The sequence below is a fragment of the Lissotriton helveticus genome, chromosome 2_1 (assembly GCF_964261635.1).
Source record: "Lissotriton helveticus chromosome 2_1, aLisHel1.1, whole genome shotgun sequence".
In the NCBI taxonomy this organism is placed as follows: domain Eukaryota; kingdom Metazoa; phylum Chordata; class Amphibia; order Caudata; family Salamandridae; genus Lissotriton; species Lissotriton helveticus.
Genome location: NC_136059.1, coordinates 91,362,232 through 91,385,108, shown reverse-complemented (window position 1 = coordinate 91,385,108; position 22,877 = coordinate 91,362,232). Strand labels below are relative to the sequence as shown.

At 51.1% G+C, this 22,877-nt stretch overlaps 1 protein-coding gene across 4 annotated transcripts in view; it reads left to right on the top strand.

Moving 5' to 3' along the window:
- Window positions 1–21,282, top strand: part of LOC144817738 (uncharacterized) — a 314,135-nt gene extending 292,853 nt beyond the window's left edge. For 2 of the 4 annotated variants that reach the window (XM_078674514.1, XM_078674515.1), the window contains exons 5-6: window positions 15,578–15,658; window positions 20,077–21,282. In XM_078674514.1, coding sequence (XP_078530640.1) covers window positions 15,578–15,658; window positions 20,077–20,648 — 653 coding nt within the window. In that variant the 3' untranslated portion in view covers window positions 20,649–21,282. The remainder of the gene's footprint in view (window positions 1–15,577; window positions 15,659–20,076) is intronic. The other 2 variants (XM_078674516.1, XM_078674517.1) reach the window with 2 other exon arrangements.
- Window positions 21,283–22,877: the final 1,595 nt, after the last annotated feature.

Below are 22,877 nucleotides of genomic sequence, written 5' to 3'. Positions count from 1 at the left end.
GTTGCCCGTATTTGGGAATGTGGACACGAGAGGGTGCACGAGCGCAGAGCCCGGATTTCACCTCGTGGGCGCGCACAGCCCATCTCCTGCCTCGTCAGTTTCAGTTTTACACAGGCTTCTACAGTGTGCTACTTTGTTGCAGTTTTAAAGTTTCCTTTTTGTTCTTACTGGTTCAGGGGCAGTGCAGCACACACTATTTTACAACACACACCATTCTGCAGCACACAACGCTCTGCGGCATACAGCACTCTACAATGTACAGCACTCTACAGCACACAGTATTCGACATCACATAGCACTGCACTCTACAGCGCCCCGCACTCTACAGCGCCCCGCACTCTACAGCGCCCCGCACTCTACAGCGCCCCGCAGCGCCCTGCACTCTACAGCGCCCTGCACTCTACAGCGCCCCACACTCTACAGCGCCCCGCACTCTACACCGCACTCTACAGCGCACCGCACTCTACAGCGCACCGCGCTCTACAGCGCCCCACGCTCTACAGCGTCCCGCGCTCTCAGCGCCCCGCAGCGCCCTGCACTCTACAGCGCCCCGCGCTCGACAGCGCCCTGCACTCTACAGCGCCCCGCAGCGCCCTGCACTCTACAGCGCCCCGCACTCTACAGCGCCCCGCACTCTACAGCGCCCCGCAGCGCCCTGCACTCTACAGCGCAACTCACTCTACAGGGCCCCGCACTCGACAGCGCCCCGCATTCTACAGCGCCTCGCACTCTACAGCGCCCCGCAGCGCCCTGCACTCTACAGCGCAACTCACTCTACAGGGCCCCGCACACAGTATTCGACATCACATAGCACTGCACTCTACAGCGCCCCGCACTCTACAGCGCCCCGCACTCTACAGCGCCCCGCACTCTACAGCGCCCCGCAGCGCCCTGCACTCTACAGCGCCCCACACTCTACAGCGCCCCGCACTCTACACCGCACTCTACAGCGCACCGCACTCTACAGCGCACCGCGCTCTACAGCGCCCCGCGCTCTACAGCGTCCCGCGCTCTCAGCGCCCCGCAGCGCCCTGCACTCTACAGCGCCCCGCGCTCGACAGCGCCCTGCACTCTACAGCGCCCCGCAGCGCCCTGCACTCTACAGCGCCCTGCACTCTACAGCGCCCCGCACTCTACAGCGCCCCGCACTCTACAGCGCCCCGCAGCGCCCTGCACTCTACAGCGCAACTCACTCTACAGGGCCCCGCACTCGACAGCGCCCCGCATTCTACAGCGCCTCGCACTCTACAGCGCCCCGCAGCGCCCTGCACTCTACAGCGCAACTCACTCTACAGGGCCCCGCACTCGACAGCGCCCCGCATTCTACAGCGCCTCGCACTCTACAGCGCCCCGCAGCGCTCTGCACTCTACAGCGCAACTCACTCTACAGGGCCCCGCACTCTACAGCGCCCCGCATTCTACAGCGCCTCGCACTCGACAGCGCCACGCACTCGACAGCGCCACGCACTCTACAGCGCCACGCACTCTACACCGCGCTCTACAGTGCCCCGCACTCTACAGCGGCCCGCACTCTACAGCGCCCCGCAGCGCCCTGCACTCTACAGCGCAACTCACTCTACAGCGCCCCGCGCTCTACAGCGCCCCGCGCTCTACAGCGCCCTGCACTCTACAGCGGCCCGCACTCTACAGCGCCCTGCACTCTACAGCGCAACTCACTCTACAGCGCCCCGCGCTCTACAGCGCCCCGCGCTCTACAGCGCCCCGCACTCTACAGCGCCCCGCAGCGCCCCGCACTCTACAGCGCCCCATAGCACCCCGCACTCTACAGCGCCCCGCAGCGCCCCGCACTCTACAGCGCCCCGCACTCTACAGCGCCCCGGCAGAATCAGATTTACTCACGCGCTTCCACAGTTCGTTAGGTTGTTGCAGTTGTAAGTTTCAGTTTCGTTCTTACTTGTTCAGGGGCAGCTGGCTTCTTTAAGATTTAGAGCGTGTGACTACATATTTGTCAGCACCCCGCACTCTACAGCGCCCCGCACTCTACAGCGGCCCGCGCTCTACAGCGCCCCACGCTCTACAGCGGCCCGCGCTCTACAGCGGCCCGCACTCTACAGCGGCCCGCACTCTACAGCGCCTTCAGCGCAACTCACTCTACAGCGCCCCGCACTCGACAGCGTCCCGCATTCTACAGCGCCTCGCACTCTACAGCGCCCCGCAGCGACCTGCACTCTACAGCGCAACTCACTCTACAGGGCCCCGCACTCGACAGCGCCTCGCATTCTACAGCGCCTCGCATTCTACAGCGCCTCGCATTCTACAGCGCCCCGCACTCGACAGCGCCCCGCACTCGACAGCGCCCCGCAGCGCCCTGCGCTCTACAGCGCCCCACACTCGACAGCGCCCCGCGCTCGACAGCGCCCCGCACTCTACAGCGCCCGGCAGCGCCCCGCACTCTACAGCGCCCCGCAGCGCCCCGCACTCTACAGCGCCCCATAGCGCCCCGCATTGTACAGCGCCCCGCAGCGCCCCGCACTCTACAGCGCCCCGCACTCTACAGCGCCCCGCACTCTACAGCGCCCCGCACTCTACAGCGCCCCGCACTCTACAGCGCCCCGCACTCTACAGCGCCCCGCACTCTACAGCGCCCCGCACTCTACAGCGCCCCGGCAGAATCAGATTTACTCACGCGCTTCCACAGTTCGTTAGGTTGTTGCAGTTTGTAAGTTTCAGTTTCGTTCTTACTTGTTCAGGGGCAGCTGGCTTCTTTAAGATTTAGAGCGTGTGACTACATATTTGTCAGCGCCCCGCACTCTACAGCGCCCCGCGCTCGACAGCGCCCCGCACTCTACAGCGCCCCGCACTCTACAGCGCCCCGCACTGTACAGCGCCCCGCAGCGCCCCGCACACTACAGCGCCCCGCACTCTACAGCGCCCCGCACTCTACAGCGCCCCGCAGCGCCCTGCACTCTACAGCGCAACTCACTCTACAGGGCCCCGCACTCGACAGCGCCCCGCATTCTACAGCGCCTCGCACTCTACAGCGCCCCGCAGCGCCCAGCACTCTACAGCGCAACTCACTCTACAGCGCACCACGCTCTCAGCGCCCCGCAGCGCCATGCACTCTACAGCGCCCCGCGCTCTACAGCGCCCCGCAGTGCCCCACACTCTACAGCGCCCCGCACTCTACAGCGCACCGCAGCGCCCCGCACTCTACAGCGCCCCGCACTCTACAGCGCCCCGCACTCTACAGCGCCCCGCACTCTACAGCGCCCCGCACTCTACAGCGCCCCGCACTCTACAGCGCCCCGCACTCTACAGCGCCCCGCACTCTACAGCGCCCCGCACTCTACAGCGCCCCGCACTCTACAGCGCCACGCACTCTACAGCGCCCCGCACTCTACAGCGCACCGCACTCTACAGCGCACCGCACTCTACAGCGCACCGCACTCTACAGCGCCCCGCAGCGCCCGCACTCTACAGCGCCCCGCAGCGCCCCGCACTCTACAGCGCCCCGCACTCTACAGCGCCCCGCACTCTACAGCGCACCGCACTCTACGGCGCACCGCACTCTACAGCGCACTCTACAGCGCCCTCTACAGCGCACCGCCCTCTACAGCGCACCGCACTCTACAGCGCACCGCACTCTACAGCGGCCCGCACTCTACAGCGCCCCGCACTCTGCAGCGCCCCGCACTCTACAGCGCACCGCAGCGCCCCGCACTCTGCAGCGCCCTGCACTCTGCAGCGCCCCGCACTCTGCAGCGCCCCGCACTCTACAGCGCCCCGCAGCGCCCTGCACTCTACAGCGCCCCGCGCTCTACAGCGCAGAATCAGATTTACACACACACTTCCACAGTTTGTTAGTTTGTTGCAGTTTGTAAGTTTCAGTTTCGTTCTTACTTGTTATGGGGTAGCTGGCTTTTTAAGATCTATAGCGTGTGACTACATATTTGTTAGCGCCCCGCACTCTACAGCGCCCCGCACTCTACAGCGCCCCGCACTCTACAGCGCCCCGCACTCTACAGCGCCCCGCACTCTACAGCGCCCCGCACTCTACAGCGCCCCGCACTGTCAGTGCTTAATTTGTAAAATATGAAGCGCAGGTGCACAAATGTTTGTCTGGAGGCCACACCCATTTTTCTCGGACTCCGCCCACTTTCCACTGGCTCCACCCACTTACTATATTAGCTCCACCCACATATCCAACTGGCACTGCTAAATGTCAGATGTACTATATACCTGATCTTAATGTCTGCAAGGGAGCCTTCCTCATAGTAAGGTTTTGATAGGAGGTTCCTCAATCCCCTGCCCTATTAACATTTTGAAAAAGATTAAATCAAAAGTGCATTTAAAGCACAAGTTTGGAATACATTTGCTAAAATCACTAATGCATTGAAAAGGGAAAATTTCAGTGCTGTATGTGCTGATTGACAATACTGGGGTAGGGTATGCCATATTTAACAGAGTCTATGAGTTCAAAGGTACAATTTTTAGACTGTTCCAGTTCAGTAGTATTCACTCACTGCTGGCCGCAGCTACGCTAGCCTACGGCCGGGCTACTCCTCAACGCCAACAACGTTGTCCGGCCTGGCCCGCTGTTTGCGCTTCTTGCTATTGGCTTACTTTCAGTTTGTTTCACACAGACTTACTTACATTTCACTGACACTTCACTTAGTGAACCCGTCCTGAACCAACGCTGCTGAATGAACCGTTTTTCAATCTTGAACTGAATGGCCAGTATTATCACGAGTGACTCGGTGGTGTCGTGAGAGGTGAGGGGGAGGCCAGTCGTGAGGCCTGGTATGCTGGGGTGTGCCAATTAATTGCCAAAGCAGCGAATGCACGCGCATTGCTTGCAATGCAGTCTGAAAAAAAACTGCGCACGCTGCTTTCTGTGCACAGCCCCAACCCCCCCACACTGTTTGTCCTACGTGTCCGAAAGCTGCAATTCCCTTGGCAGCCATGGCCATCCCCCTGATGACATCAGAGGCTACTGAAAGCAAGCATGTCCAACAAACTCTGCTGAGTTGGAGTGCCCGTGCCAGATGCAGCTCAAGGATGGGCCTCGCCCTCTTCGCGTCCGAGGTTGTCCTCCACAAGCAGGCAGTGCACCATCCAGCGCAGCCGCCCAGGTGCACCACCTTCCTGGGTAGTACTAAGCACAGGGCAGCAGCCGGTGTGGTCAGTTTGGCCCAGTCCACCACCCGCAGGACAGAAGCGGCGAGCGCTGCCTGCAGCCACTTTCTAAAATCCCGGAAATTCCTTCAACCTCGGGGCTGAGGGGGGCCCCCCATCCAGATAGCAGCCATAGCCCGAATCGCGGCGCGTGTCTCTACTATGCACTGTACAGGAGCCGCTAATCACATTAGCGCCGCTTGGGGTCTAAATGTGCTTGAGGGGGGGAAGGACGGGTTTAAGGACTGCTTTACACTAATAAATAGGGTTTCTGTTCTAACGAGCACTGAAATTCTAGCCGACCACATAACAATGTGAGGAAGTGGCACTAAGTGTCGTAACCTGGTGGTTATATGATCAACTTTTGCACTTTGCACCTCTAAGAAACAGCTATGATAATACCAGGAGAGGCACTGGCAGCATCAAGATATGACCTGGTAAAACCGCTGGTAATTTCAGAGATGTAAGTGGCAGGTGTACTGGGGTGGGTGGTGTGTTCAAAACACCGGCGGAAACATGTCTCGATTAACACAAAACTAGAAATCTGCAGCTGCAGTTTTACAGCTGCACATGGGTGCAAATTATCGATTATTGGGAATTCACATGCATTTTCCCTGGAACGTCTGGACAACTGTTGCAGGGTTCCAGGCGTACTCATGGAAATCTTTTGAGTATTTCGATTTAGTGGCCATGTCTAGACATGTCCACATGTGTAATTGCGCACTGACAGCTGCCTCCTCATGTGTGCAATACCTGCAGGCTGGTCAGTGTGCGACGCCTCGGAGGCCGCACAGCACGACGCATGTCCAGGGCAGCTGAGCTCCCTCCCTCTCACCAGCAGGACCTGGGCAACCTTCCAGTCCTCCTGCACTCGGTCCACCCTCAGGGCACTGCACACCCAAGTCTGGGCCCCCTCAGGATCAGCAACACCCCCTTTTCTTTAGGGGTCCTGAATGGCAGGGTGATGCATGCACGTTATTTACCATAAAGGATGAAGAGGGATTCGAGGTAGGTGGCTTGGAGCTCACAGCGCTTAACTTGCAACTGCCAGTGTAATCTCAGATTTACATTATTTTTTATCAAATATTTATTCATAAAAGAAAGGTAAATGACTTGTATAGTCTAATTACAACCACCAGTGCCAATTGTTAAGTGCAATTTGAAGAATAAAGTTAGGTAACTACCCCAAAATAATAATTCAAAAATACATAATGGGCAATATGTGGAAAATGGTCCTAAATTGGCATCATACACTCAGCCTTCGGTCTTTTGGTTAGGTCACCGTCACCCACAGACTTGTAAAACGGACACCAAAACAGAATCCAACCTCAACATCAAACTAAGGGCCCGTGGCCACCGGGCGTCCGGGCCACGCCATCGTCATCCACATATATCATCAGTGTGATCACCAGTCGAATCGAATAATCATAATCACCCACAGGCACGCCACACTCAATCAACATATTATTATCAGTCGAATCAAAAAAGACATTAAACAGTCGGACTCTCACTCACTCGGGATTACAATCATTACTCGACTCTGTTAGGCAGGCTGCTGCGCAGCTTCATTAACTGATCAGGGCAGGGCCGCAGCCTCGCCCTCACTGGTGTGTGCTGCTGCGTACCTTTATTTATTTTTAACTAATGATTAGGCCTACCAGCAGGCCTTGCCTCACCTGACGCTGTGCTGCCTGACTGGTTGTAACTTTAGTATAACCACCAACGTCGCCCAGATCGCGCTCACCTCTCACTAGACCGAGGGAGCGAGGGCGGCCGTCCACGATAATGACTTGGTGAGGTGAAGGGCCGTGCGGGTATGCTGGGGCGTGGTGACAAAGCAGCATATGCACGCGCATTCACTCTAAAAAGATATCTGCGCGCGCTGCCTGCTGCCGCGCACAGCCCCAACCCCCGCAGGAGACCGTCACCAAAGCCCTGCCCAACTCAGTGTCCCGCCCACTGGGCTGGCAACATTGAGCCGCAGCCTCTGCATTCAACACGTCGTCAAGAGATAATGAGATTGATCATTATTAGACTGAAATACAAAGTAAGTGAAAAGCGTGTAGCAGACAGTACTTAATGAACATAACTCTACAGTAACAACAGCACAACACTTATGACATAGAACAGCAGTGCTGCGCTCACTCTGTGCGCCACGTAATACTATAAAATCAATTAAGGGCACTAAACTCGTGTAGACCCGGCCCTGATAATTAACTGCCGATGCTAAGCACCGGCACAAATTAAGCACTGCCCGCACTCTACAGCGCCCCGCACTCTACAGCGCCCCGCTGCGCCGCGCACTCTACAGCGCCCCGCAGCGTCCTGCAGTCTACAGCCAGTGCTTAATTTGTCAAATATTGTGCCGGAACTCAAAGTTTTGCTCGGAAGCCGCCGTCACCAGAGCTGCAGAATGTTGTGGCGCTGAATACCGAAGCGACGCAGGCTTGAGCGACCATGGTATATCTTTAACCCACCACCAGACACTCCCTGCCCCTCCTTCTCATTCCTGCTCATGTGTTGTCCTCTCTGCTTCCTCCCTTTGTCACTGTTCCATCTTTTTCATCGTCCTCCCCTTTTGAGTTTTTACGATTTTTGTTCAGGGTTAAAGTGTGATGAGGAAAAATAAGAGGAAGTGCCCAACACTAAGTTCTGGTAGCCCCACCTTCAACCACCAGCTCTAAGTAAGCAGTGATCCAGAGTTAGAGCATGGATTCCAGTAGCCCTGGTCAAACAAGGAAAATGGCCCTTTGCAGCGCCTTGGGGTGATGGTGTATTTGGCGCTTTGCTTTGCCTTTGAAAACAGCTGAGTGTATTTGGCGCTTTGCTTTGCCTTCGAAAACTGCTGAGTGTATTTGGCGCTTTGCTTTGCTATAGAAAACTGCTGAGTGTAATTGGCGCTCTTTCATCTACGTAGCGCACTGCGGGGCTTTGGCTCACCTTACAGTCTGTTTATTAATTGCTGTGGGCTTTACCTCGCTTCCTGCCGTTTTTAATTCCCTCGCTCTGGGCTCTGTGTATTATCTGCTTGCACAATCCATAGCGCCCCCATCGTTACCTTAGCGCTTTGTACCACTAGAAACTTGTGCATTATCCGTCCCCTGAACGCTCCATCTTGGCCAATTTCGACGTGCCCCTCGCAGCATTTGTTGTTATTGTTGCTGCCATCTTGTCTGCTGTGACGTCCCACACCACCTCCCACACCTTGATCCCGCCCCCCAGCTGACCCTCCCACACTCCGCCCCCTCCACCATCCATTTATGGCCAATGCCTCCACGCGCAGCGTCCACGCCGAAGGTGCGCCAAAGGTAAGCCCGTCTACGCCCGTCCGCGCCTGGACCGCGCCCAGCGCCAGACCCCCTGCCCCTCTCGCCGCCCACCCCCCCCGCCTTACCTACGATGCCGCCACCCTCCGAGCCCTTAACCCCGGCCGCGCCCCCACCTGCGTCCAAGCCGCTCCTGGACGCACCCATGGACCTTTCTCCTGCTACTCCTGCAAATTCAGCAGCACCGTCACCAACTCCGCTACGACCACAACACAGATTCCCGACCCCAACCACCTAGAATGCATCCTTCTCAACACCCGCTCGGTCCACAGGCACGCCATTGACCTTTGGAACCTACTAGACACCATCTCTCCTGACGTCTCCTTCCTAACGGAAACATGGATGAACGCTTCCTCCGCCCCTGACATCGCCATCGCCATCCCTGATGACTATAAGATCACACGCAAGGACCGCACCGACCATACAGGAGGTGGAATCGCTATCGTCCATAAGAAAACAATCCGCATCTCAACCAGCTCTGATGCCAACCTCGCCAACTCCGAACACCTTCACTTCCAGATCCACATCGACCCCAAGACCACACTCAGAGGCACCCTCCTCTACAGACCACCAGGACCACGCGCAAAATTCAGTGAAGACATCACGGACTTCATCACCCCACACGCGCTCCCCTCCAAAGACTACATCCTTCTGGGAGACCTCAACTTTCACCTTGAAAAGATCAACGACCGCAACACCGCCACCCTCTTAGACAACCTCGACAACCTCGGACTTAAACAACTGGTCACTTCCCCCACCCACATCGCAGGTCACACTCTCGACCCCATCTTCACCTCCAGCAACCATGTCTCCTTCAGCCACACTACGGATCTCCTCTGGACTGACCACAGCTGCGTTCACTTCACCTACAACAAGCCGAAACCCATCATCCACCTCCAACCAACTCTACAAAGAAACTGGAACAAAATCACCACAGAACAGATCTCCACATCGCTCCTTCAAACCTCCCCAGCCCTCTCCTCTAACGCCAACGAAGCCGCCTCCAACCTCACCCTTTGGTTATCCAACACCGCCGACACCTTAGCACCACTGAAAAAACGTCAACACAAACTTGGCATCAAGAAGGCCGCATGGTTCAACGACGACCTCAAGAAGTCCAAGAAACTATGCCGCTCCCTTGAAAAGGCCTGGAAAAAAGACCCATCCACCAGCAACAAGGACGCCTTCAAAAGCGCCATCCGTACTCACCACCAACTGATCCGAAAAGCCAAGAAAACAGCATTCAAAGATCGACTTGACAACAACGCCCACAACAGCAAGGAACTTTTCAACATCGTCAAGGAATTTTCCAACCCCTCGGCCAACTCCAACGACATCACCCCCTCTCAAACCCTCTGCGATTCCCTAGCCTCTTTTTTCCACAACAAGATTGCTGACATCCACAACAGCTTTGACAACCAACCCGGAAGCCAACCCACCCTACCATCAGCTGACCATCTTCCCCCCGTTAACACCCTCAACGCCTGGAAGCCAATCTCCACTGAGGACACCATCCGCCTGATGAACTCCATCCACTCTGGATCCCCCACAGACCCATGCCCTCACCACATCTTCAACAAAGCAGACTCCGTCATAGCTCCGCACCTCCGAGACGTCATCAACTGCTCCTTCAACTCCGCTACCTTCCCAGAAGACTGGAAACACGCTGAACTCACCGCCCTTCTGAAAAAACCAACAGCAGACCCCACCGAACTCAAAAACTACCGCCCCATCTCGCTTCTTCCATTCCCGGCCAAAGTCATCGAGAAAGCCGTCAACAACCAACTCGCCGCCTTCCTCGAAGCCAACAAATCCCTCGACCCCTCACAATCTGGCTTCCGAGCCAAACACAGCACTGAGACCGCCCTCATCGCAGCAACAGACGACATTCGAACTCTGCTGGACAATGGAGACACAGTCGCCCTCATCCTCCTCGACCTCTCTGCAGCCTTCGACACAGTCTGCCACAGCACCCTTTTACAACGCCTCAGAAACATCGGAATCCAAGGAAAGGCACTGGAATGGATCACTTCGTTCCTCACCGGAAGAACCCAGAGAGTCCGCCTCCCACCTTTCAAGTCCGAGGCCACCGAAGTCATCTGTGGCGTACCACAAGGATCCTCACTCAGTCCCACCCTCTTCAACGTATACATGAGCCCCCTCGCGGCCATCGCCCGCCAACACAACCTCAACATCATCTCTTACGCGGATGACACTCAACTGATCCTATCTCTCACCAAGGACCCCAGCACCGCCAAAACTAACCTACACGAAGGAATGAAAGAAGTCGCCGAATGGATGAAACAAAGCCGTCTGAAACTGAACTCAGACAAAACAGAAGTCCTCATCTTAGGTAAATCCCCCTCTGCATGGGACGACTCCTGGTGGCCGGAAGCCCTCGGAAAGGCACCCATCCCGACAGACCACGCACGGAACCTTGGCGTCATCCTGGATTCTTCACTCTCAATGAACAAACAAGTCAGCGCCGTATCCTCTTCCTGCTTTAACATTCTTCGCATGCTCAGAAAAACATTTCGCTGGATCCCCTCCGAAACAAGGAAAACAGTCACCCACGCTCTAGTCACGAGCCGACTGGACTACGGAAACACCCTCTACGCAGGTACCACCGCTAAACTCCAGAAGAAACTACAACGAATCCAAAACGCCTCAGCCAGGCTCATATTAGACATCCCACGCAACGAACACATCTCTGGTCACCTTAAAGACCTCCACTGGCTACCCGTCAATAAGAGGATTACTTTCCGACTGCTTACCCACGCACACAAATCACTCTACGACATCGGACCAGATTGCCTCAACTCTCGACTGTCCTTTTACACCCCCTCCCGACAACTTCGCTCTTCCAGCCAAGCCTTCGCCACTGTACCTCGCATCAACAAGACCACCATGGGAGGCAGATCCTTCTCATACCTGGCTGCCAAAACATGGAACTCACTCCCCGCTTACCTTCGCCTCACCCAGAATCACCTAGCGTTCAGAAAGCAGCTTAAAACGTGGATATTTGACAAATAATCCTCCTCCCCTTCCTAAGCGCCTTGAAACCCTCTGGGTATGTAGTGCGCTATATAAATGTTATGACTTGACTTGACTTGGGTGACAGAAGGTCCCCAGGGCGCTGGTTACAGTAAATGATGGGTGTTACCTCTGCCACTGACCATCCTCGTACCTCTTAATTAGTGCACAGTGACTGGAAGGTCATATTCAGTCGCTGAATGGGCATCCTTCCATTTCGTTCAATATGCTTTTTTTGTTTTTTACTTTCAGCAGCTTCGCACACGTTTATTGCAGTTAAATAGACAGTGAAACACGGACATGCAGCAACTAACACACAACCCGAAGGGGCACCTTCAGGATTACAAGGCTCGCACCCCACTCCTCTACTGTGTGGGCTGCGGGGGTGTACTTGTACTTTAGATCCCTGACGTGACATTGAATATTTTGCAAGCTGACAATCCTGTACACTCTCACTAATCTTTAATTTCTCTAGTGGGACTCCTTAGTTTATATCAACCAGCTAAGATACTGAACACACCGAGCGAGCTCATGCCTGGCTATCGTCGTCCATTTGCCTGTTTTATTGCTGCCTATGTTGCTTTACAAAAGGCACCACGCACACACACGTGTTTACAATAACAAAAGTATTCATCATACAGCTAAAAATACAATTTGGTCTCAAAGTTTATAATATGAAATCAATGTGTCCACTTTCTGTTTCTGACCAACCGACACGTCCAATAAGTTACCTACATTTTGAATCCTTCCTCCCCAGGCCCCACCCCCCCCCCCCCCCCCCCCAATCTTTAGGTAATTGCTGCTTCAGAGCTTGAAATTGGAGCGTAATAGCGTATGATTAGAAAGCTGCCCAGCATGCCCCCTTATCATTGAAATGAAACATATATTCGGAATCGGCACCCCACCTCGCTCCTCCCCTCCCTCCTCCCCTCCCTCCCCTTCCTTCGTCCACCGGAATAAAACAAAGTAAGTGTGGGAGCAGCTCAGTCAGCTGACCGACCGGGTCAGCTTAATTTAAAACTTTAAGTGCTTCTGTGGTGCTTTGCTCAACTTAATTTGTAGCTTCTTACCTTTATTCGTCGTGGTGGGACCGGTCGGCACAGCTTCACACTGCACTGCGTGCTTGTCAGTTGTTGTAACTTTGCTGCCTGCCTGCTGCAGCTTGCTACCAAGGCCAGGCCGCAGTCTGCAGTGCACACACAGTACTGGCTGCAGTGCACTCAGTGCCACGGCGCGACGTCACGCCACCACTGCACCAGACCCCGTCACGCCAGTGCACACAGCCCAGGTCTGCCCTCGCCCCTTCGGCTTTGTGACCTAGGTCGTTGCATTGGTCGGGCTGGGCCGGGCCGGGCTAACTTAATGTGGACAGTCAGTGACTACTTGAGTGGACTCGTCGTGGCGTGCGTGGGGAGCTGCCACCGTAACTGCGAAGCGCGGTTATGCTGGGGCGTGGCTGAGGGCAGGCAGAGCCCCCGGCCAGCCCCTACCCCCATCAGAACCTCCAGGCTCCATCCCGGCCGGGCCCCACCAACTGAACTTCCGGGGCGCGCCCACCGAGTCACTGGCAAAGTCAAACCGAAACTAGCAGCAACTCCATTATGATGAAAAACGAAACTTCACACATTATTTAATTATATATATATATATATATATATATATATATATATATTGTATTTATTATTCAATTTTATTTGTTGGTATTTTTATCATTAATTTTAGGGCACTTCGAGGTCATATTTCCAGCATTACCGATGATGTTTTGGAGTGAACTTCAACTTAATCAGGGCAATAAATATTCTCTCATTGTAGGAGTACAATTTTGGTGGAACGATCGGTCGAAATATGTTTCAGGCTCATCGGTAATTAATTCTATTTCTAAGTCGCGTCATTATGCGGCGGTGACTGACTGAGACTCTGAGCAGCAGTGAGTAATTTCAGGCTTTAAATGGCGTTGTCAGTGACTTCGTGTGGGACAGCCTGGGTATAATAATGTGGTCAGTTAGACTTAGACACGACCAGACAGACGAGTAACTAGCGGGGGCACCGGAGCAGGCAGGCAGCGCACAGTGCAAGAGTGCAGTCAGTGTGAAGAAGACCGACGCCGCGTCGGTGTGCTGACAACTTGACATCTCTGACAGTCTGACTGTGCACACGAATGCATGCTGCAGGGGCCGGGCGGGCCTGTGTGGCTGGCTGCCGCTGCACAGAGTGTGTGTGAGACAGAGAGAGAGTACAACAACAGAGAGAGTACAATCAGTCAATAAAGAAGGTTATTTACATGATCATCAATGTGGATGTGTGCAGATTCATAGACCCGGCCCTGACATTTAAGTGGCGGTGCTAAGCACCGGATAGCACCGGCACAAATTAAGCACTGTCTACAGCGCCCCGCACTCTACAGCGCCCCGCACTCTACAGCGCCCCGCACTCTACAGCGCCCCGCACTCTACAGCACTCTACAGCGCCCCGCATTCTACAGCGCCCCGCAGCGCCATGCGCTCTACAGCGCCCCACACTCTACAGCGCCCCACACTCTACAGCGCACCACACTCTACAGCGCACCACACTCTACAGCGCACCACACTCTACAGCGCCCCCGCAGCGACCCGCGCTCTACAATGCCCCGCGCTCTACAATGCCCCGCACTCTACAATGCCCCGCACTCTACAACGCTCCGCACTCTACAACACCCCGCACTCCACAACACCCCGCACTCCACAACACCCCGCACTCCACAACACCCCGCACTCCACAACACCCCGCACTCCACAACACCCCGCACTCCACAACACCCCGCACTCCACAACACCCCGCACTCTACAACACCCCGCACTCTACAACACCCCGCAGCGCCCTGCACTCTACAGCGCCCTGCGCTCTACAGCGCCCTGCGCTCTGCAGCGCCCCGCGCTCTGCAGCGCCCCGCGCTCTGCAGCGCCCCGCGCTCTGCAGCGCCCCGCACTCTACAGCGCCCCACACTCTACAGCGCCCCACACTCTACAGCGCTCTACAGCGCCCCACACTCTACAGCGCCCTGCAGCGCCCCGCGCTTTGCAGCGCCCTGCGCTCTACAGCGCTCTGCAGCGCCCGCAGCGCCCCGCACTCTACAGCGCCCCACACTCTACAGCGCCCCACACTCTACAGCGCCCTGCAGCGCCCCGCGCTCTACAGCGCCCCGCACTCTACAGCGCCCCGCACTCTACAGCGCCCCGCACTCTACAGCGCCCCGCGCTCTACAGCGCCCCACGCTCTACAGCGCCCCGCGCTCTACAGCGCCCCGCGCTCTACAGTGTCCCGCGCACTACAGCGCCCCGCGCTCTTCAACGCCCCACAGCGCCCTGCGCTCTACAGCGCCCCGCACTCTACAGCGCCCCGCAGCACCCGCACTCTACAGCGCCCCGTACTCAACAGCGCCCCGCACTCTACAGCGCCCCGCACTCTACAGCGCCCCGCACTCTACAGCGCCCCGCACTCTACAGCGCCCCGCACTCTACAGCGCACCGCACTCTACAGCGCACCGCACTCTACAGCGCACCGCACTCTACAGCGCCCTGAACTTTACAACACAAATATAAATAACATTGTTCACTATTACAATACTAACAAATGCAGAAAAAAACCATGACTATAAATATTTTTGACAGCATTGCTAGCTATTCAACAACAAGTAACAACTTCCAAATAATCATCAAACATCAATATAGACTATAACAAAGAATTTATGCAAAAGATTGTTATATACAATGCCAAAAACTCAAACTTTAATGCTGCGAGACCTATTGCATTGTAAATGCTTGTTAATTTAATCTTCACAGAGAAGAAGCCCACTGATAGATGGTATTTATCAATTCTGCTTGAAGTCTTTTAAGAGCCTAGTATTGGATTATTTCTACAAACCTGGGTGGTTTCAGACAAGGGCCGTCTCTTGGGTATGAGTTTTTGTGTAGATGCTCCAGATGTTTCATTTCATCTTGATTTACTCGCATGCTTGTGGTACTTGGTTTAAGACCTCTACTATAAATATGTTCATAGATTGATTATAACCTTTAAACTTGTCATTTGCTGTTTAATGACTGTAGTTTCCTGGTGGATAGCTCCAGCACCTTTGCTCTGCAGCAATTGTTTCTTGAAAGACGTCAAAGAAAAGTTAAACGCAGCAGGCAAGTCTGCTCTTGGTCATGTGGTGATACATTATCTATGAGTCTGCAAAAAACCACCAGTGGGGTAAGATGTATTCATGTGATGAGCATAAGAAAGTAGCAGTGAGGAAATAGATGAAAGTGTGACGTCTTTCCTATTTGTAGCAGCTGGTGTAAAACGGGAAGCTAGAGAGAGTATATAGTTGTACAGACTGGCAAAAGCAGCCATGTAACGGTTATGTTATGGGTATTTGTAAAACACGCTATCACTTGGGAGGGTGTCCTGGCACTGAGAAGTTGAGTCTAGCCTCGACTGAGGTTGTCGGGTAGGTCTAGGCTCTGATTTGTTGAGGTAGGTTGTTTCGGACTTTAGGAGTGATGTTGTAGAAGGCCCGACTGCAGGTTCTATGTATATGTGGAAGTAGAAATCTGGCAGAGTAGAGGCGACTGGACGGTTTGTGAAAAGAAGTAAACTATTGATGTAGGTAGTGTTGTGTAGTGATTTGAAGTTGTTTGTGAGCAGTTTGAACTCTGCTTGTTTGTGGAGCTCTGGGGTGCTGTGATGTGTGTGGCGTTCGAGGTTGAGTGTAATTTTTGCTGCTGAGGTCGGAAGGGTTTGCTGTCGCCTGATGAGTTGTTTGCTAATCCCTGCTAAGTGGATGTTCCCATAGTCTGACTTTCTTGTGACGAGGGTGTATGTGTGATTGTTTTGCAAGTGCTGGTTGGGAGCTAGTTGAAGATTTTCCTCCGTACCTTTTTGTTGTAGAAGCAAAATGTCGGAAGGGTTTTTATCTAGGAACCTAAATCGATATTTCTATTTTATGCCATTATACGGTTATAATCAATAATATCCCTATGGAGGCATAATAATCATATCCATATTAGTCCTAGCCCATGCAGTCACATTAAGCAAGGCTACTTCCCCGGACTCCTAGAAAGCACAACGAGTTCTCTAAACAAACCAAACCTCCAGCAACCTGGGAAATCCCCGTTTGCTTTTGTTTTGATTTCGTCCTAGAACTCCTGTGAAGCACTAAGAACGGCCAGTTCTTGGTGACATCTTTATTGACGTCTTATGTCCAACCTTACGTCAAACCCGGCACCTTTCATTTATAAATATACCAACGTTGCCTTAAGCAAACACAAGGTGGTGGTTTTAGAGCCGAGCAGCTATCTACTTGCCCGAGAGCCCAGCTGATGCGAGAGCCCACGGACGCTGCCCCTCCTTTTGACGCACTGAGAGAGACGCTGTCTTTTCTCCTGCCGAGAAATCCAGCTCCGGTGTTCTCAGCCGCCTTCGTGGGCTTCTGGGATATCGAGTCCTGAAAGAGATACCAGACCTCCTGCTTTCTACTACCAAGGTAAGGAGCTGACTAAACCCTTAAAGAGAATTCTTGATTCAGATTCTTGGCGAAACCAACTTAACTTAAACTGCTACTTACTTACTCTTTCCCACGTATTAGGCTTAGGTCAGGTACACCGGGGTCGGCGTAGTTAGAAGCACCAGTTGAGTACGTTAGTCAATGTATATATGTATGTATAGGTTTTATCTATTTTAAAGTATCATATGGCTTAGAAACCATATCAATGCTTTTACAGTATTATTTTATAATCATCCTTTTACTGTACGCACTTTACTTTACTATGAGTATTGCAATTGTGGCAATTCATTTCTCTTGCATGAGAAAGAAGACTGCTCAATAAATTACACCTTTTATTGAAAAACGCCCATCTCCCTTTTCTCTGCACTCTGGTGAAACTAAGTACGCACGATTGACTGAGTGAAATAGCTGTCTTTTGTTTTCACACGACTCTAGAGATACACTCTTATTCTGAGGGAACAAAGTTGTCATGCTTTATGGTTGTCAGAAGCTAATCCCTTCTTGTCTATCCAGGGAGGTTAAACTCCTCGTTTATTCGAGAAAGTTTCTAGTGACCTCTGAGCTAAGTCTAATATAGTCAGTAGAGACCTAGTCGACCTCAGTCCTACGTCTACACTGCTGAATATATTATTCCAATGCACAGAGCCTATTGGGAATATAGGAACTACACTACAGTAGAAGGCCCGACTGCAGGTTCTGTGTATATGTGGAAGTAGAAATCTGGCCGAGTAGAGGCGACTGGACGGTTTGTGAAAAGAGATAAACTATTGATGTAGGTAGTGTTGTGTAGTGATTTGAAGTTGTTTGTGAGCAGTTTGAACTCCGCTTGTTTGTGCACTGGTAGGCAGTGGAGCTCTGGGGTGCTGTGATGTGTGTGGCGTTCGAGGTTGAGTGTGATTTTTGCTGCTGAGGTCGGAAGGGTTTGCTGTCGCCTGCTGAGTTGTTTGCTAATCCCTGCTTAGTGGATGTTCCCATAGTCTGACTTTCTTGTGACGAGGGTGTATGTGTGATTGTTTTGCAAGTGCTGGTTGGGAGCTAATTGAAGATTTTCCTCCGTACCTTTTTGTTGTAGAAGCAAAATGTTTTGATGGCATTGACTTGGGCAGTCCTGTTGAATTTTCTGTCCATGGCAATCCCAGGTTCTTAGTGAGTGGTTGTAGTCTGTTTTGGTTCCAGGTCAGTTGAACACCTGGTGGAGTCCCATAGCAATGGGTTCTTTACATAAATCACTACTTGTCTTGTCCGAGTTAATTTTGAAACAGTTGGTTCATCCATTTGGCAACTTTGCTCCGGGTGCTGGAAGTCATGTCCAAGAGGGAGAGTGTGAGCGGAGTCATCTGCATAGGAAAGGAATTCTTGGTTGTGGGTGTTGCTTGCAGGTGGGGTCTTGAATGCATTAAAGAAGGTAGGGCTAAGTGAGGATTCTTGTGGTACTCCACTGATGAGGGTTCGGGCATCCAAAGAGTAGGTAGAAAGGCTGACTGTATCGTTTCAGTCAGGAACAAGCAAATCCAACAGCTTACAGGTCCTTTGATTTCAATCTCATGGGGTGTGATACTGTGTCAAATGCTGTGGAGAGGTCTAAGAGGATGAGGGAAGTTGTGTCTTTGCTGTACAGAAGTATACGGATGTCATCTGTAGTGGCGATGAAGGCTGATGTTGAGCTGTGCTGTGGTTGAGTTTGAAGCAGAGGAGTCAACTCCGTGACGTCCGAGTTTGTTGTCGTTGAGATGGTTGAGACATTTGTTGAGTCTTTCTATTACTTTGACCAGGTACGGTAGCCGGGAGAAGAATCTGTATTAGTGAGCTTTTTGAGTAGGGGAAGAATGTGACATGTTCACATGTGTATGGCATGGTGGCTGGTGCGCAGTGAATGTCATTCAGGATCTCGGTGAGCACTATGCTGATGCGTTGAAGTCCTCTGGTGAAGGTGTGGTGGGAGCAAAGGTATGATGGTTTCCTACCTCGTGTTGGCTGGCCACTTGGTCATAGTTGTTTCCTAGGATGACATGGGAACTGGTATTACGAGCTTCGTTTGGTTAGTTTGAGGGTTTAAATTGCTGTATACGAAGGTTATCTTGCTGCAGAACTACTGTGAGAGTTGAGATGGGTGATTCTTTTAGAGGCGGTCGCTGGTGAAATTAAATATTTCACATTGGCAAAACTTTCTTTGCTGCTGTTTGAGCTGGCTTTAATTCGGTCTGCGAGCGTGGTGCGTTTAGTTGTTTGGATCTGCTGGTGGTAGCGTCTGAGGCGAGATTTGTAGGTGTTCAAATCCACAATGTTTTAGCTCATTCTTCATCTACAGTCCAGTTGTCTGGGGTGGTGGTTGATCATCCTGAGTTCCTCCGAGTATTAGCTGGCTTGTGATTTGTATCTTATGGCTTTGTCGCGCCTGAGGGGTGCTAGGGTGTTTGCGCAGTGGGTTATCAGTAGATTAGTTATTGATGGAATCGACTGGGCTACTGCTGTTTTCTGGCTGGCGTCCTTGTGTCTATCATGCATGGTTCCAAGTATTTCAAAGCTCTGGCTTCCAACATATTTTGTGAACAAGTTCAGGTCCTACTGTTATGTTACAGTTCTCCCATTGGTTAGTAAAAGTCGACTGGGTGTTAGAGCTACCAATTAAGCAATTTTATAATTTCAGTTCTTGCATATTGTATCAAATCTCAGCTAACTCGGAAGCTTCTCTTCCGGTTGAGAATTGTACAAACATGTAATATGGTTGATGTAAACTGGGATTTCTAATAAGAATAGCAAAGTGACAAACATAAAATACTTAGTTTAGATTGTGCACATCTAGCCGGCTTGGTACAAGAGATGTAACAAGACCTAAACAGTACCTAAAATATTAGATTAAGACAAATTTTAATTAATGACAATTGAGAAGGTCTCTGGTGCAGTGTTAGGTTAGTTTTGTTGTTAGAATTTGAAACTGTTCCATCAGTCACTATGCTCCAGTTGCTCTGTAGTCTAGCTCAGCACATGTACTTACATTTTATACTATTTTATTTTACTGCACATTAAACACTTTGTTTTGTGTCACTGAATCCACAGAGGTGGCTGCTGTGATGCCTGTCAGAAGAACACAGAATGTCTGGATTATAGGTGACTCTTGGATCTTCTGGTTGTGGAAGCATGCTCTGAAAAGCCATGTGGAAAAGAATTTGAACCTGCCAGACAAGAACATCTTTTGGTTTCCAGGCAAGGAGAAGAGGTTATGGAAGACTGTTGTTCCTCTCTTGAAAAGTACAGTGGGCGTTCCATTGCCGGACATTCTCGTTTTGCATTGTGGTGCGGATGATCTTGTTTGTAACCGTACGTTCAATATTACTTCAGGTATGAGATATGACATTTTGAATATAATGTGGATGTTTCCGAAATTGAAGATTGTTTTTTCTTGTATTGCGCAGCGAAAGTACTGGAAGCGCAAAAGTGAAAAAGCAAGACGCATCGTTAACAACTATATTACTGCATTTCTCCGTGAACATCAGATGTTCAGCATCGATCACAATAACATAATGTTCTATGATGATCGACTGTTCCTCCCTGATGGTGTGCATTTAAGTTCTGTTGGAAATAGCATTTTTATGCAAAATATTTGTGATACTTTACAAAATCTCAATTAAGCAACAAAATCTGTAATAAGAAAATGAAAGGTCCTTTTCAGGGCTTCTTATATAGTTAAAAACTGTAATGTTTCCATTTTCAATAGCTCATTTCCAGTAGGCCATATTTGTAATAAAAAATCCTTTCACTTGCATTCTTGGGAACCTCCTTTACTATTTTAGATGTACTTTTGTTATAAAGTTTGAAATGTACTATATCATTTTACATTTGTTTTCTTTTGTTAACTATTTGGATGAGAAGAGTGAATCACAGAATTCCAACGGTGGAAACATGAATCTTAAGTTCAAGCAACCCCTTCATTTGAGGGAGTGTTTTAATATAAAATGATAATCGGACACATATATATTTTGTTTTATTGTGCTACAGTGAAAGGATTTATTATAATGGCTACAACTAAATGCAAATCACTTTATTTTATAGAATGAAGGAAATATAGATTTTACTTGTTAAAATGTTGATTCATATCGCTGTACCTGTACAATAACTTTCTGAGCTCTTAATTGTTGGCCTCTCCGACAGTTTATTTTGCATTAAGTGAGTAAACCTCATCTTGGTGTTAATTGATGCCATCTGAAAGAATAATAGTGACATTAACAAAAGTCCACAAATAAATAGAATGTTTTATTGGAATAACTTCCTCTTACTAGAAGTTTGTTATTTAGCTAAAATATAGCTTCAGAATGTACTTGGTTATTGTGTATACAGTCAGTCAGGATATCTTTATTCGACTTTTAACAAGTCATACAAAGAAACACGCACAATAAACGATAAAACATAACATAGGATACATATGCCCATACATACATAGCCCAGCATTTTCATAAAAGTCATTAAAACTACAGATAAAGTTAGATACTATACAAAAGTTAAAACTATACAAATTCATTCATAAGAGGCAGAAATAAATCTAATAAAAGAAAACCCTTAAAAATTGCTAAGGCGAGTTTTGACCGGCAGCTTTTACCCTCGCTGCGGAAACTAAGAAATTCGCGATGCAAAAGGTAGTGCGGGGATTTGACAAAAGCTGTAAGTAAAGCAAGGCTGGGCGGACCTGAGTGAAGCCTGCTTCTTTCAGGACAGGGAGTAGGTATTTTTTCCTCTGCTCCTGAAAAAAGCTGCAAAACATGACGAAGTGCAGTGTATCCTGCACCGAAAAGTCATCGCATCTACATGGTGGGGCTTCATCTGGCTTCTGCCATCCCTTATATGAACCAAGATGGTAATGTATCAGGTTAAACCTGAATTTGGTTAGCAAGAACCTGTGGTAGGGAACGGTTACAAAAATAAGATAAGGTGCAATTGAGGGGGCGCTAACCAAAAGGTTATGAGACCTAACTGATGGCTTCACTAATTCTGCATCCTCACGGTGCGCTTCCTTTCTATACATATATGCCTTTTTTACGTGACCTATATCCTCAACCCTGATTTTGTCTGGACATAGAAAGAGCTCAGGGCGGCCCAGGTCAGTAAAAGATTTAATTAGGTATGCCATCCATGGGATACTGCTATATTTATCTAATGATAAAACATCCTTCAGGATTGTATGGTTTAGTGGAAGATCTTCATTTAGCCATAATTTCAACCATAGAATCAGGGGTGCTAAACTCAGTAGGTCTGACAAATATGGTAGGCCCACCTCTTGATGGATTGAATAGGTTGGGGTAGACTGAGGAACAGATAAAAGAGATCTAATAAATCTGTTTTCAGCTCTCTGGATAGAGTCAAGGTTAGCATAGCCCCACAATGGAGAACCGTAAAGTGCAATGGCCACTGGCTTGCTCTTATAGATCTTTAGAAGGGCTTCCATGGGCCGGGCTCCCAGTTTGCCTGCAAAACCAAGGATCGCTGAAGAGGATCTAATTACCGCCAACTTTTTGGCTCTTATCTGTGGTCCCCATGTTCCCTTTTGATCAAATAAAACACCCAAATAGGGGAATGTCTTTACCATTGAGACGGGGACCCCACTACAAAAGAAAGATTTGTGCCTTTTTTTGGTGCGCTCGCGCCCCATTACCATAGTGTGCGATTTTGATACATTCACCTTCAGGTCCAAATTATTCATAAAAATGCCAAATGCGTCCAAAAGAGTCTGGAGGCCAACACCAGTTCGAGCAATCAGCACGGCGTCGTCAGCGTACAGGAGTGCCGGAATTTGCACATCCCCTGCACGTGGGACGTCCGCCTTCAGGCCGCGCAGATGTGCCCCCAAGCTGTTGATGTAGATGGTA